This window comes from Prionailurus bengalensis, chromosome D4 (assembly GCF_016509475.1).
Source record: "Prionailurus bengalensis isolate Pbe53 chromosome D4, Fcat_Pben_1.1_paternal_pri, whole genome shotgun sequence".
In the NCBI taxonomy this organism is placed as follows: domain Eukaryota; kingdom Metazoa; phylum Chordata; class Mammalia; order Carnivora; family Felidae; genus Prionailurus; species Prionailurus bengalensis.
In genome coordinates, this window is record NC_057359.1 from 42,156,343 (window position 1) to 42,172,008 (window position 15,666).

The 15,666-nt window shown below is 35.6% G+C and overlaps 1 protein-coding gene across 3 annotated transcripts in view; it reads left to right on the forward strand.

Moving 5' to 3' along the window:
• CNTLN (centlein) overlaps nucleotides 1-15,666 on the forward strand; it is a 315,203-nt gene that overhangs the window by 129,470 nt on the left and 170,067 nt on the right. For all 3 annotated transcript variants that reach the window (XR_006295095.1, XM_043566783.1, XM_043566781.1), the window contains exon 8: nucleotides 5,131-5,325. Coding sequence is in view for 2 of the 3 variants with exons in the window: in XM_043566783.1 (XP_043422718.1) it covers nucleotides 5,131-5,325 (195 nt within the window). In the remaining variant the exon portion in view is untranslated. The remainder of the gene's footprint in view (nucleotides 1-5,130; nucleotides 5,326-15,666) is intronic.

Here is a 15,666-nt window from a genome sequence, read left to right on the forward strand (position 1 = left end):
GAGCACAATCATAAATAGACAATATAAGATTTTATGATAAGCCAAGGAGAATCTGTGTTTCCATTTACACACATTATTTTAGAAACACATGATATAGGCTGAGGCACAATGCAAGTCATATCCAGCAACCATATAGTAATAGTGGTGAACATTTATTGAGCTTATTGTGTATTACCAACTGGGAAAATGCCTTTTGTGTCACTAAGTCTCACACCAACCCTATGTGGTATATTACTATTATTCCTTATTGTTTTATAGATCAAGTATTGAGGCTTAGAATGTTTAAAGATGGTAGAATTCAAATCTAGGTGATCTTGGGTCCAGAACCCACAATCTTAAACTCTATTACAAAGCCCACTGTATCATTCAGTTATACATAGAATAATGTGGTCTTAAACGTTCTGTAAATAGATTCTGTAAACTTGCATCATTCATTCTCATCAAAATTCTTTTAATGTTCAGTAACTTTATGTTGGGAAATTTATCTTGATACCTAAGTTAAACGTTACTCAAAAGAGTTCATTGCTGGGTGCCTGGCTGGCTCAGTCAGAAGAGCATGTGACTGGTTCTCAGGGTCATGAATTCCAGTCCGATTTTGGTGCAGTGCTGACTCCATTACATCCTTTTTGGTGAAGAGGGATCCTCGCATGTTACTATCCTCTGTGCAAAGGGCTGTCATCATTGTTCTTCAGCCACTCTTTGTCCTGGTTATAAAAATGTAGTTTCTTTTATTATGCTATGGCATGGCAATTTTACATTTTTTTAAATTAAAAAAACCTTTATATTTATTCATTTTTGAGAGAGAGAGAGAGAGAGACAGAGTACGAGTGGGGGAGGGGCAGAGAGAGAGGGAGACACAGAATCTGAAGCAGGCTCCAGGCTCTGAGCTGTCAGCACAGAGCCCAACACAGGGCTTGAACTCATGAACTGTGAGATCATGATCTGAGCTGAAGTCAGATGCTTAGCTGACTGAGCCACCCAGGCAACCACGAGTTAGGTCTTCTTAATTTACTATTTCTCATGGAGTTTCTGTTTCCTCTGTGCTCTTTCTTTCAATTCTCTTCTCTTAACTCTTTTTTTTTTTAATTTTTGTTTTCCCTCCATTTCTCCTCCTTTCTCCCATTTATTAAGTTGATTTATTCCATAATATTCATTCCATTATCAGGAAAGATAAAATTAGTTGCCCTCAGCGGTAAGTTGAGGGGAACCTGAAAGGGAGACAAAGGTGAAGAGAGAAAACTAGAAAAAACTTTGAGCCCAGGGAAGAGGTGAAACATATTTTTCCAGAGGTACCCATAACAAATCATTAGTCTTATACACAAAACCTAATAATGTGGTTCCAGGGCTCCTCTGGAAGAGACAGACCCATCAAAATAAATACAAGTAAGCTAGTGTGTTTTCTTCTGCTGAGCCTGTAGCCATTTATAAGTTTTAATTGTTTTTCTACCTTTGCACATCATTTATATACATGTGTGTGATATAACTATAGATAGAGATTGCATAACATTTATAATTTCTAGACCATCTAATATGTTTGGGATACTATATATGTGTTTTATCGCTTTTTGTACTATTTAATGATAATTATATGACACAAGCTAATATCAGTCTGGGAAAATAAGGAGTTAGCTGATGCATTCTTTCTGTTTAAACCGCATATTAAATCAGAGTTTCTCTTCTCATTTTTCTGCTGCAAACAGATGTGGTTTTCAATTGTAGAAGTTATTGTCTCAGTCAGAGTAACAAATAGTATACTTAATCACTAAATAAGGAAAATTGTATTCTTTAGCCAAATTAGTCATTGGGTCACAGAGCATATGCACTTCCAAAATTGTAAAGGTTCATAAAGTATCTTGTTCCTTAACACTAATAAAAATGAGGGAAGGAGAGTACTTCAGTAGAAGTCCCTGAAAATTAAAGGACTTGGAGTTTGGTGTCCTGTTTCTGGAGATAACTTGCTTTCTATCCCCTAGAGATCCTCTTAACCTTTTAAACTTTAATTTCTTCAACAATAAACAGCATCAAGAATAGTAAGCATATTAAATTATTTATGGATTATAATGTACTTGTAAAGTGTATAAGGGAATGTATGATTAAATGTTTTTATAGGCCAGAATCTTGCAAAAAATTCTGATCCATTTCAGCTTTTTGGACTCTAAGGGGAAAGAAATTGTCAAGAAAAGGGCCTATCTGAAGAGTACTCTGAACGATTGTTACTGCTAATAAAGTTACTAATTCCAGATGCTAAACCAAAGCAGATGAATTAATTTGTTATATTACCTAATTTACTCACTTGAGACTTTTTTGACTCACTCTACTGTAATTAATGTTATTATTATTATTTTGCCAAGTTTACTGATGGCCTGGGGCCTAGAACTAACAATGGCTGCAGGGCTGTCTTTGTATCCTTTACTCTGCGTCCACAACTGAGTGGGCTTACTGCTGTTGAATAAGTGAAGTCCAATCAGCCATCAAAGAAAATAGGCAAGTAGGAGATGCGTATTTGGAATAAGAACCAAGGAATAAAAGAGTCTGTGCCAATTCCTGGAGCAGAGCTGGTCTAGATGATTTGTTCTGGGCCTTTTTGATTCTATTCCACCTGCTGCTGGGAAGGATGGATATTTTCAGAGAAAGATAGTTTGCCTCAGTATCTAGAGTTACATCAGATCAAGCCAGAACAACTTCTGAATAGGAGTGTACCTGTGTAAACTGCATGGCAGAGCAAAGTGGAGAACACAAGAGAGCAGTTAGTCTATTTTTACAGAGGCAAAAAAGAGGGGAGACATGAGAAGAGACAAGAGAAAAGAGATTAAGACAGTGCCTTCTTTCATGTACGAATAGGCTCAGAGCCTTATATCTGTGAAGGAAGATCCCAAGACATGACACTCAAAGAAAATATACCACACCCTTGGCACTAATGGTCAGAAATTTATCCTCTGTCCTAACCACACACTATCATTCTTCCTGTACCTTGAGCAGTGTACGGGGAACTATAAGTTTTGCTTTGTCAACACTTGATCAATGTTCATGAGATTCTCAAATATTTGAAATTTGTAAATTCTTTTTTTTAATATTTTGAAATTGAGGTATAATTTGATATTTGTAAGTTATTTAACATTTTAAATATCTTACTAATATTTAATTTGTTAGTATTATTTTCCTACAAAAAGATTAATTTGTATTGATTGGGTAAAAGCTGATTAGTATTATTAAAGCATACAAATAAGAGAGAAAGTAGTTAAATAATCTTTTAACTGACTCTGTTACTGCCCAACTACTATGCTGTTGGGCAGACCTTCATTTATTCTAGCTTCAAATGTCTCTAGAAAGTTTAGCTCTTGTCTCCAGATTTTGCTTTTTCCTTTTCTACCTGAACTCAATCATGAAAGCAGCAACACAGCACAGGTAGGTCACTATAAGGCCCACTCTGATCCCTTCATTGTTCCTTAAAGGCTGTCAGGTTCCTACTCTCTCTTCCCTTCTAGACTGATGCTCTCAACTGTGGAAAGGACATTGGACATACTCCCTGGTGTAAAGGTAATTGAGAGGGAAAGTACAGATTTATTTCCTGAAATTCTTTATAAATCATAAAGGCAACCCTTCCTTTGTAACAATTGCTTAGACTTTGGCTGTAAAGTGAAATGGGTTATTTGAAGTATCTACAATAATACAGTGGTACAATCCCTGATAGGACATAAAATGTATATTGAGTATATTATGTCAGAGTGGTTTGGAGGATCTTGTTTTTATGACAAAGTATGTGTCTGAGAAAAAGCATTTAGAGAAGTTTTCAAACCTTATTAAATTTTAAACTTAAAAAAATTTGAAGTATAGCATACATACAGAAAAGTACTCTGGTGTCTTTTGTGTAGTTAAATTTCTTTCTGTGAGGCAAGGCCAGCTAATGGAAGATTCCCCCAATCTTAAGTTGGTTGAGCAAACCTAAAGACCTAGTGTATTAGCTACATAATTTTGAGCTTGGGAATTTTGCAAACTCCCAAATTTGAGCAAAAAACCTTGGGGATTTTTGCTTTGTTATAAGATCTTACTACCTCACTACTAGCCCTACTAAAAAACCCAAATATTGTGATTCTTAGGTCACTTTCCCAGTGTCATCAACAAATATACATATGGATTTTTTTATGTAAATCAGTTATCACAAATTGAATTACCCCTTTTGTCACAATTTTAAGTTAGGAGTTTCATCACCAAGTAAGTTTATGAATACTAGAGGAATACCATTGTGAAACACATGTGACTCTGTATGAAACCACTTATATACATGCCACATACTGTCTCACTTTTAATAAACTCTAGTTTTAAATTTATTTAATTCATGTTGCCTTGAGTTAAAAAAAATTTTAAGTTATCTATCATGGCTTCAGAACATGTCTTCTATTTTATCACACTCTGTCGAAGGTCTTCAGTTATCCCCAGTTGCCTACAGGAACAAGTGCACCTTCCTTAATCTGGTGTTCAGGAGTCTTTACATTCTGTCTGTTGTCTTACTGCTTGACTGTCTCTTGCTATTCCTTCTGCCTCCTCCTCCCCTGTTGGCAGCAGTAGATGCTAATTTATACTAAGTGGGACTATATCAGTCAAACTTAATGAACTCTCAATGAAAGACTCTTGGTTTTTCCTTTTTTTCTTTCAAATGTATATATTGAGTTCAGTTGGGTTGATATATCTTATGCTCCCTGTCTCTTCTTATAACAGTACAAAATGTTTTCACGTTTCTGCCACCTTCAGAATGACTTTTTGTTTCCATTCAATTCCTATAATAGTATTATGGCTCAGTTCAGGTCCTTTCTTTTTCGTAAAGCCCTCTAATATAGCTAAGCTTAAAGTGTTTTCACCCGCCTTAGGAATTTTAGCATGCTTTTCCTATATTACACTGGCCAATAATACATACTGCCTTTTTAATATCAATTGTAGTTTTATATTGATATTTGATTATATTATTTAGTTTTCCATTTGTTTATATCTTGTTTCTGGAATATTAAAATCACTTGAGGACAAGTATTATATCATATGTAGTCTTTATAGATATGTATATGCGTGTGTGTATATTTACACAGACATGATTGTTTTATTGATTGTTAATAAATTTGGATCTATTTTTTGAAACAGCTTTACAATGAGTTACATATTTGCTTTGAAACCACAAAATCAAGTGAAGCTATGCTCCGGCAAAGTGTTGTTAGTCTTCAAGATCAGCTATTTCAAAAAGAGCAAGAAAATGCTAAATTAAAAGAAAAGCTTCAGGAATCACAAGGAGCACCCTACCCTTTACCTCAAGAAAGTGATTCAGAGCACTCAGAACAGGTGAGAGACATTTTCTAAAAATGTTACCCAGTACAATATCAAATTTTCTCCTACAATTGACTAAAGCACATTTAAATAAATTTATATATATCAGAATGTAAGTGTTGGAAGATGGTTTTATATTGTACTATTTTTTGTACTCTTTGTTGACATCAATGTTATGTACAATATGGATTCATATAGAAATTCATATAGAAATATAGGGTGGGGTGCCTGGGTCACTCAGTTGGTTAAGCATCTGACTTCAGCTCAGGTCATGATCTCATGGTTTGTGGGTTCGAGCCCCATGTCGGGCTCTGTGCGGACAGCTCACAGCCTACAGCCTGCCATGGATTCTGTGTCTCCCTCTCTCTCTGCACCCCCCAGCCCCACCTGTGCTCTGTCTGTCTCTCTCTTTCTCTCTCTCAAAAATAAATAAACATTAAAATAAATATAGGGTATAACTGGCATAGTTATGATGATGAAACACTTGACTGAAATATAATAATGAACAGCAAATTAATAGGTCATGCCCGTTTTGAGACTTTTAAATTGAATGAGGAAATGGAATGGAAAGAGTATAAATTGGAAGTCTCATAAAGTAGTTGCATAATCCCTGGTATATGATACTTACTACCATTTAGTCCCAATTTTGCCACTATCTTGATGTATGTTTTCGGACAGGACCTTTCTACCTACTTCCTGGTGCAATTCCAGCTTCTGAGGTAGTGCAAATGTAAAGATAAATATACAGGTTCAGGAGTCAGGTAAACCTGGGATCAAATACAGCCCTGCCTGTGAGCTTTGTGAACCTGAGCAAGCTTCCTAACCCTTTAGCCAAAGTTTCCTCATGAACAAAAATGTTAGTGTTATTGCTATCTATATCATAGAGTTTTGTAAGCATTAATGAGAGAATGCATATCAAGTGCAGAGTTTGGCACATAGAAATGTTCAGTGATATCTCTTTAAGATAATCTTAAAGGTAACTTTCAGCTCTAAATATACAGTGTAAGGGGGTGCTTGGGAGGCTCAGTTGATTGAGTGTCTGACTCTTGATTTTGGCTCAGGTCATGACCCCAGGGTCCTGGGATCAAGTGTCATGCAGGCTCTGGGCTGAGCATGGAGCCTGCCTAAGATTCATATTCTCAATCTCTCTCTCTCTCTCTCTCTCTCTCTCTCTCTCTCTCTCTCTCTCCCCCCCCCCCCTCTGGCCCTTTCCCCTGCTCATGTGCTCTCTCTCTCTAACTAAAAGAAAAAAATTCAAAATATATATATGTATTGAAAGAAAATAATCTCATTCCTGTAAGTTTATTTAAGTGCTAAGGCACTTGGCATTTCTTTACATTTTATAATGTATTATTTAGTTCAGAAATGGAATTAACACAAACATATAATTGAGTACTTAAATGGTTAGTAATGATCCTTTAACAGTAATTTTTGAATCTAGCTTATTTTGTCTTGCTAACAATTCAACCTTAAGGCAACAGTTTTTAATATAATATAATATAATATAATATCATATCATATCATATCATATCATATCATATAATATCATATAATATCATATAATATCATATAATATATAATATATAATTTTTTAAAGTTTATTTATTTTGAGAGAGAGAAAGAGCATGAGCAGGGGAGAGGGGCAGAGGGATTAGGAGAGAGAATCTCAAGCAGGTTCCATGCTGTCAGCATGGAGCCTGACTTGGGGCTCGATCATGACCTGAGATCATGACCTGAGCTGAAATAGAGAGCCAGACACTTAACTGACTGAGACACCCAACCACCAAGACAGCAGTTTTTAAATTTGTATTGTATTATATTACATTTTTTGGATAACAGGTGCACAGAATTAATCATAAAATTTGTATCATGACATAGTATTATGTTACACACCTAGGCCTATTTTAGTTATTTTAATTTACTTGTTTGTTTATTACAATAAATGGCCTTTGTCCCATCAACTAATCCAAGAATAGAAGATGACTAACGACTTACATCTCCTTGTATGCTCCTGCCCTATCTGGTACCCTGATTCTCTCACCAAAGTTAACCACTAAACTGTTAATATTTATTTATTTTGAGAGAGAGCAGGGAAGGGCAGAGAGAGAAAGGGAGAGAGAATCCCAAGCAGGCTCTGCACTAACAGCACGAAGCCCGATGCGGGGCTCACTCTCACAAACCATGAGATCATGACCTGAGCCAAAATCAAGAGTCTGACGCTCAACCAAGTGAGCCACCCAGGCACTCCTCATTCTGATTATTTTGGTTTTATCGCCTTAAAATTATGAGGAAGTAATAAGTAATATGTTGTTTAGTTTTATAATTTATAAAAATACCATAATGTGTTGTTGCCTGGGGTTTGGCAGTTTTGATTTATCATTATGTTATTAAGATTCACTTATGTTGTTTGACTTAGCTGTTTATTTATTTTTACTGATTTAAAATTTTCCATTTTATGTGATTATATCATAAGTATTTATACATTCATTTCTAGATAAGTATTTGGGTTATTTAGGTGGAATGTATATCCAGGAATGGAAATCCTGGGTTTAGAGTATAAAAATGGTACTTTCACAAAATACTTATTTTTCAAAGTGGTTTTCATAAATTTTACTCCACCAACAATATGTAAGAGATCTGTTGATTCCCATCCTTCTTAACACTTAGTATTGTCACACTTCTTAGTTTGTTGGCAACTAATTCAAGTATGATTTTTTATTTTGATCTTAATGTGCATATCAGTGATAAAAAACATCTCTGAATGATTACTAGCCAAGTGCATGCCCTCTTCTGCAAAACTTCTATTTATGACTTTTATCCATTTTTCTGCTGGATTCTTATTGATTCATGAAAGTTATTTATGTTTATTTTTGAGACAGAGACAGAGCCTGAGCAGGGGAGGGGCAGAGAGAGAGGGAAACAGAATCTGAAGCAGGCTGCAGGCTCTGAGCTGTCAGCATAGAGCCCAACTCAGGGCTTAAACTCAGGAACCAGGGAGATCATAAGCTGAGCCAAAGTTGGACACTTAACCAACTGAGCCACCCAGGCACCCTTAGTTTTGCTTATTTTTAAACCTTACAGTATCTTTTTTTTTTGTAACTGTCCTTTATCACATTGAGGAAGTTCCCACTATTCATAGTTTGATGAAAGCTTTTTCATGAACAGGTATTGAATGTATACAACACATCTTTTAAGATGATAGTAAGGCTTTTCTCATTTATTCTGTTAACATGGTGAATTACATTGATTGATTTCAATTATTAATTTAATTTTGCATTCCTAAAATCTAACTTTGTTGTAATGTTTTATTGTGTTTGTATATTGCTGAATTTGATTTGCTAATGTTTTGCTTTGGATTTTTACATCTATATTTATGAGGAATATTGGGCTATGGTTTTTCTTTCTTGAATGTTTCTTGTCAGATTTTTGTATCATAGTGATGCTGGTGTCCTAATAGAAATTGCAAAATATTCCTTCTTACTAGAAGAGTTTGGGTAAGACATACTGTTTCTTGCTTAATATAAACACTGAATGCTTTCCTTCTAAGGTAAGGAACAAGTCCATTCTTTTCAGCACTGTACTGGAGATTCTAACTAGTACAAAAAAAGGCAAGAAACAAAATCACCAATTACAAATAAGAAAGTGAAACTCTTTTTATTCACAGACAACATGAACATCTGCATAGAACTCTACTGAATCTATGGTAAAGCGCTTAGAAATAGTAAGTAAATTTAGCAGTATTGCAAAATACAACATCACTTTATAACAGTTATATTTCTTAATATTAGAAAGAAATAATTAGAAATTGAAAAATTTTAAATACCATTTATAGTAACATCAAAGCCTATGTAATAATTAAGGATAAATTTAGCAAAATACACACTTGATCTATACACTGGAAAGTACAATGGACATACATACATACATACATACATATATACATAAATGGACAGCTATGCCAAATTCATGAATCAGAAGATAAAATATTGTTAAGATTCAGTTCTTCCCAAATTAATCATTCATTTTATTCCAATCACAATTCCAAGAAGCTTTCTTTTCCTTTCCTTTCCTTTCCTTTCCTTTCCTTTCCTTTCCTTTCCTTTTCCTTTTCCTTTTTTCTTTTCCTTCCCTTCCCTTCCCTTTCTTTTCTTTTTCTTTTTGAGAAATATAAGCCAGCTCTAAGACCTGCAGGGAATGGCCAAGGCCAGGGACCTAAAAGAGCAAAATCAAGTTTCATAAAGAAAAAAAATTAGAGGAATTACACTATCTGATTTTTATACATATTTATCAGGCTAAAAGAAAATCAAGATAGTGGGGTATTGGCATAATTATTGACAAAATAATTAGTAGAACAGAATAGAGTCCAGAGAAATACCCACTCATATATGTCACTTTATAGTAACTCTTGAAATGAGGATAGGGTAAGTCACTTTATTCTTTTTTAAGAATGTTCTGTATATTCTTGCTTTGTTGCTTTTTTATAGAAATTTAAAAAAATTCATGTTTGTTTTTGAGAGAGCATCAGTGGGAGATGGGCAGAGAGAGAGGGAGACACTGAATCCGAAGCAGGCTCCAGGCTCTGAGCTGTCCGCACAGAGCCCAACACAGAGTCTGCTGCAGGACTGAAACCCACGACTGTGAGATCATGACCTGAGCTGAAGTTGGATGCTTAACCAACTGAGCCACCCAGGCGCTACTTATGGAAATTTTAGTATCAGCTCATCAACTTCATAAATAAGCATTTGTTTAGAAATTGTTTCTAATTTAACTTGCGATTTTCTTCTTGCCCATTTGATAACTTAGATGTGTATTGCCTCCTTTTGAAATACTTAGGAATTTCTTTTCCCTGTACAGATCTTCCTTAACTTACAATGGAGTTACATCCCCATAACCTAATTTGAAAATAATGTATGTTGAAAATGTGCTTAGGGCACCTGGGTGGCTCAGTCAGTTAAATGTCCAACTTTGGCTCAGGTGATGATCTCATGGTTCGTGAGTTCGAGCCCCATGTCAGGCTCTGTGCTGAAGGCACGGAGCCTGGAGCCTGCTTCAATTTCTGTGTCTCATTCTCTCTCTGCCCTTACCCCACTCACACTTTGTCTCTCTCAAAAATAAACGTTAAAAAAAAATTTTAATGAAAAAGAAAATATCCTTAATATATCTAACCTACCAAACACCACAGCTTAGCCTAGCCTATGTTAAACGTACTCAGCATACTTACATTAGCCTACAGTTGGGCAAAATCATCTAGCACAAAGCCTATTTTGTAATAAAATATTGAGTATCTCAGGTAATGAATTGAATACTGTACTGAAGGTAGAAAACAGAATGGTTGTACGAGCATGGAATAGTGGTAAATGTTCTTGTGATCGATCATGTGGCTGACTGTGAACCGAGGCTCACTGTTGTTGCCCAGCATCGTGAAAGAGGATCCTACTGCAATATCACTGGCCTGGGAAGAGATCACAATTCAAAATTCAAAAATACAATTTCTATTGGGTTCACATTGCTTTCTCATTATCATAAAGTTGAAACATCATACGGCTGAACCATTGTAAGTCAGGGACAATTTATATGTGTTATTTCTATTCACTCTATTGTGGTCAGAAATAGTAACTGTGTAATGTTACTGTATTTGAAACTTATTGAGACTTGTATCACCAGAATATGGTTTATGTATAGTTGCAAATAATTTGTATTCTGCAGCTTTTAGGTGGAGTGTTCCTTAAATATCAATTTTAATTATGTCATTGTTGTTGATAATGTTCAGATCTTCTGTCTTTAATGATTTTTGTATTTAATTTTTTATTAGTTTTTCTGTCAGTTGCTAAGAGAGAGGTGTTAGAATCTCCCAATATGATTATTGATCTTTCTATTTATCCCTTTAATTTTATTAATTTTTGCTTCACATGCTTTAAAGGTGTTTTATTTGCTGTATACAATTCCTGATTATCATGTCTTCCTGATTACTTGAACTCTTTTCATTATAATAATATTCTGTTGACTTGAAACCCAATTTTATGTTAATTGATCCTATCCAACTCTTTAATGGTTACATTTTACGTGGTATACCTTTTCGCATTCTGTCTATTTCCACCTATAGGTGTCGTTATGTTAAAGTAGTAGGGTTCTGTGTTTTTTATTCATTATGGCAATTTTTTTCCTTTTCATTGCAGTGTTAATTCACTTAAAGTTAATAAAATTACAGGGGCATCTGGGTGGCTCAGTCAGTAAGCATCAACTTAAGCTCAGGTCATGATCTCCCTGTTCATGGGTTTTGAGCCTTGTGTCCAGCTCTGTGCTGATAGCTCAGAGCCTGGAGCCTGCTTTGGATCCCTCTCTCTGCTTCTCCCCAGCTAACACTCTGTCTCTGTCTCAAAAATAAGTAAACATTAAAAAAATAAAAAAAACAAACATATACTTAAATGATTTAAAAAAATAAAGTTAAGGGGCGCCTGGGTGGCTCAGTCGGTTACGTGTCTGACTTCAGCTCAGGTCATGATCTCACAGTCTGTGAGTTCGAGCCCCACATACATATATATATGTATATATAATTTTTTTTGAGAGAGAGAGAGAGACAGTGGGAGAGGGGCAGAGAGAGAGAGAGAGAGAGAGAGAGAGAGAGAGAGAGAAAGAGAGAGAATCTTAAGCAGTCTCCATGCTCATGCTCAGCACAGAGCCCGATGCAGGGCTTGATCCCAGGACTCTGGGATCATGACCTGAGCTGAAATCAAGAGGTGGACACTCAACCAACTGAGCCATCAAGGTGCCCAAACTCTATATATTTTTTAAGAGCAATTTAAAAATATCTGTTTCCTGTCTTCTGGACCCTGCTGTTTCTGATAATAAGTCAGAGTCACTTTGTTTCATTGTTTACTTAAATGTGATGTTCCAGCTTTGTCTAGCTTCTTTTAAAAAAATAATTTAGTTTTAAGCATTTTAACTACTTGTTTCCAAGTATGGTTTTCATTGTAGTCAGCCAGCCTTCTTCCAGTTGCTGGGTTTCATGATTTTTGTAAAATAAATAAATAAATTAATTAATTAATTAATAAAAATAAAATTTGTTTTTATTTATTTCAGTAAGTTGGGGAAAAGTGTTGACGTTGTTTCCTCAATTATTTTTCTGACTCCTTTCTCCTCTCCATTTGAGATTCCCATTTCACTTGTATTAGACTTTTTAGTGTTGTCAGTGAGATCAGTGAGTCTCTCTTCATTTTTTCAATCTTAATATCTATGTATCTTCAAATTAGCTAATTTCTGTTAATGTAATTGACCTTAAAGTAACTGACATTTCTGTTATCCCTAATTTGCTTTTACGTCTTTCTGTGAAATATTCTTTAAATAGTGTATGTTTCAGTGCTGGAATTTTCATTTGATTCATTAGTATAGTGTTTTCCTATTATTTATAGGAGTTTTCTTGTTTGTTTATATCTTGCAAACATATTTTTCCTTAGGTCCTTATTGTAATAGTTAAAATAGGTCTTTTAAAACCGTTAAATTTTAATTCCAACTTTTGGGACTCCTTGGGTTTGTTGATTAGTGGTTTGCTTTTGAACGTGGGTCACATTAATGTTTTCTCTGTGTCTAATAATTCGGGATTGTGTAGTGTATATTGTAACAGATATGTTATAGATACTTCGGTTTCTGTTGTACTACTTACGTAAGTACTGAAGTTTTTTTGTTTTGTTTTTAATCAGAATTTAACTAGGTTCGACTTAAACTCTAAGCCCTAGTTCCCTTCAGGCTGGTGCAGTTAAATTGCTTTTATGTTCTTTTCACCTATCCGGATTGTTTAGAGGTCTGCCTAGTTGCATGAATATTTGAGGTATGAGTCATACTTTTTTCTCTTTTCTAAAATTTCCCCTTTCTGGCGGCAGTGACAGGCCTAAACTTTGTTCCTGTAAGTTTCTATTGGAATTTTAGCCTTCCGACCCAGTATCTCTTGTGGGCCACCCTCAGGTGAAAATTCATAAAAATGGGAAGATCACTCAATGGTGTTCTATTTTCCAAGGATCATTTCTTGTCCAGATTCTTCCTCTGTTGATTATTCTCTATTATCTTCAGATGGTTATTTTTATATTTTGCTCAGTGTTTAAACAGTTATATGGGGGCGCCTGGGTGGCGCAGTTGGTTAAGCGTCCGACTTCAGCCAGGTCACGATCTCGCGGTCCGTGAGTTTGAGCCCCGCCTCGGGCTCTGGGCTGATGGCTCGGAGCCTGGAGCCTGTTTCCGATTCTGTGTCTCCCTCTCTCTCTGCCCCTCCCCCGTTCCTGCTCTGTCTCTCTCTGTCCCAAAAATAAATAAACGTTGAAAAAAAAAAAATTTAAACAGTTATATGTAGAAGGCTTAATCTGAGAGGATCAACTCAGCCATTATTGTAAGTGAACTCCCCAGTCTTTTGACTTTGTAGAGTGTAACTTACACCCACTTAACCACTTTAATGCAATGCAAGGAACTTAATACATTCTCCTTTATCTCTTCACCTTTTTTTGTCTTCTTTGTCTTATATTTTGATCCTATATATATATTTTACCCTGTAAGACATTATCATTATTATCACTAAAAAATTAGTATTCATATAGAATTTTTATTCATCTGAGTGGTCTTCCGTCTTTTCTGCAGTTCTGTGTTTCTGTCAAGGATCTTTTGCCTTCTGTGTTAACACTCCTCCAGTATGGGTAGATCTGAGAGAGCTGAGGGGAGAAAAGTAAGGGGTGACCTCAGAAACGTAGATGTGGGCTCAGGTCTCCTAGGCCACCGTAAGGATGTAGGTCTTACCCTAAGTGAGATGGAAATTTCATTGGTGTGTTTCAAATAGAAATGCAGCATGGAACCTATTGGAGTGTTTCAATCAGAAGAATGATAAGATCTAACTTACAGTTTTCAAAGGATCACCCTGGCTGCAATACAGAAAAGACACTGCAGAGAGACAAGGATGAGAACCGGGGGGCAAATTTAAGAGACTGCTGTGAGGGTAAAGATGAAACTCAGTGGGTACTTAGATTAAGTTGTGAGACATAGTTTGATTTTGGAAATATTCAAAGGTAGAGCCCACAAGATCTGAAGGTGCCTTAGATGTGAAGTATGGGAAGAAGGGAGGAATTAAAAATGAATCCAGGATTCCCAGGGCTAACTAACTGGGCAAACAGGTTTGCCATATTCTCAGGCAAGAAATATTATTCTAGCATTTCTCCTAGCAGGAAGGAGGACACTGAAGTTATACAAAGAGAAGTGGAAGCCCTGACTCAGGGAAATAGTAATAGGAATGGAGAGAAATGGGTGACTTGGGATTTTGCTACAACTTAGTAACATATTCTTTATCATGTCATTACTGTAACTCTTCTTGAGGATTTAGTCCACCTAGACTCATCTTTTCATTTATCCATTCTTCCATCCATCCATTTGTTATTTATTCATTCATGCATTATTCAGTTACATAGTCAGTGCTTATTAAAATTCTGCTGTATTCTAGGTATGAGATTTAATGTGAAAGAATACAAAGAGGAATAAGATAGTCTGCTTTTATGAATCTTATAGATAGCTATGCAGACAAGAAAGTGATTATTATAAAATGTGCTATAATGGAAGCATGAGCAAACTTTGTGGAAAGAAGCTTTACAAGGAACGTGTGTATGGAGAGGAAGAGAGTTGTCAAAGCTTTCACAGAGAAAGTATACTGTATGTCAGTTTGAAAATTCTTTAGGAGTTTTACCTTGGTGGAAATGAATTGGCATAGGCCCTGAGAATAGTCTAGGTAAGTGCTTCTCAGATTTAAATATGCATCCAAGTCACCTGGTGGAGGGGGTTGTTAAAATAGATTCTGATGCAACAGGTCTAGACTGGGGCCTGAGAGTCAAGTTCCCAGATAAATGGTGCTGTGACAGTTTGTCCAGGCATCAGTCTTTGATTAATAAGAGACTGAGTGGACAATTGGATTATACAGTTGAGGGAAAATGGTAGGAGTATTCTTTCTTCCATTTTTCCTATCCCTAATTTATATTTTTCAAATACTTATGATGGGACTTTTTGTGCATGATTTTTGGGGGGATACATTTAGAGTAATAGATTACAACATAAATTCTGTAGTCAGGATCCCTTGTTACCTTGGACAGGTTACTTAATTTCTCTAAGTCTCAGTTTTATCACTTGTAAAATGGGTATTATAAAAGTACCTACCTCACAAGAGTTTTATGAAAACTACATGGTGGGCATTTAGAGTAATAGGTTACTAATTAGTTGTCTTAATATATAGAAAAAGCACTTCTTGTGTCATCTTCGTAAATTTGAAATGTTTTCCTATATTGGTGGTGATTTATCTTCTCTTCTTCCTGATCTCACTTATAATCGGAATTATTG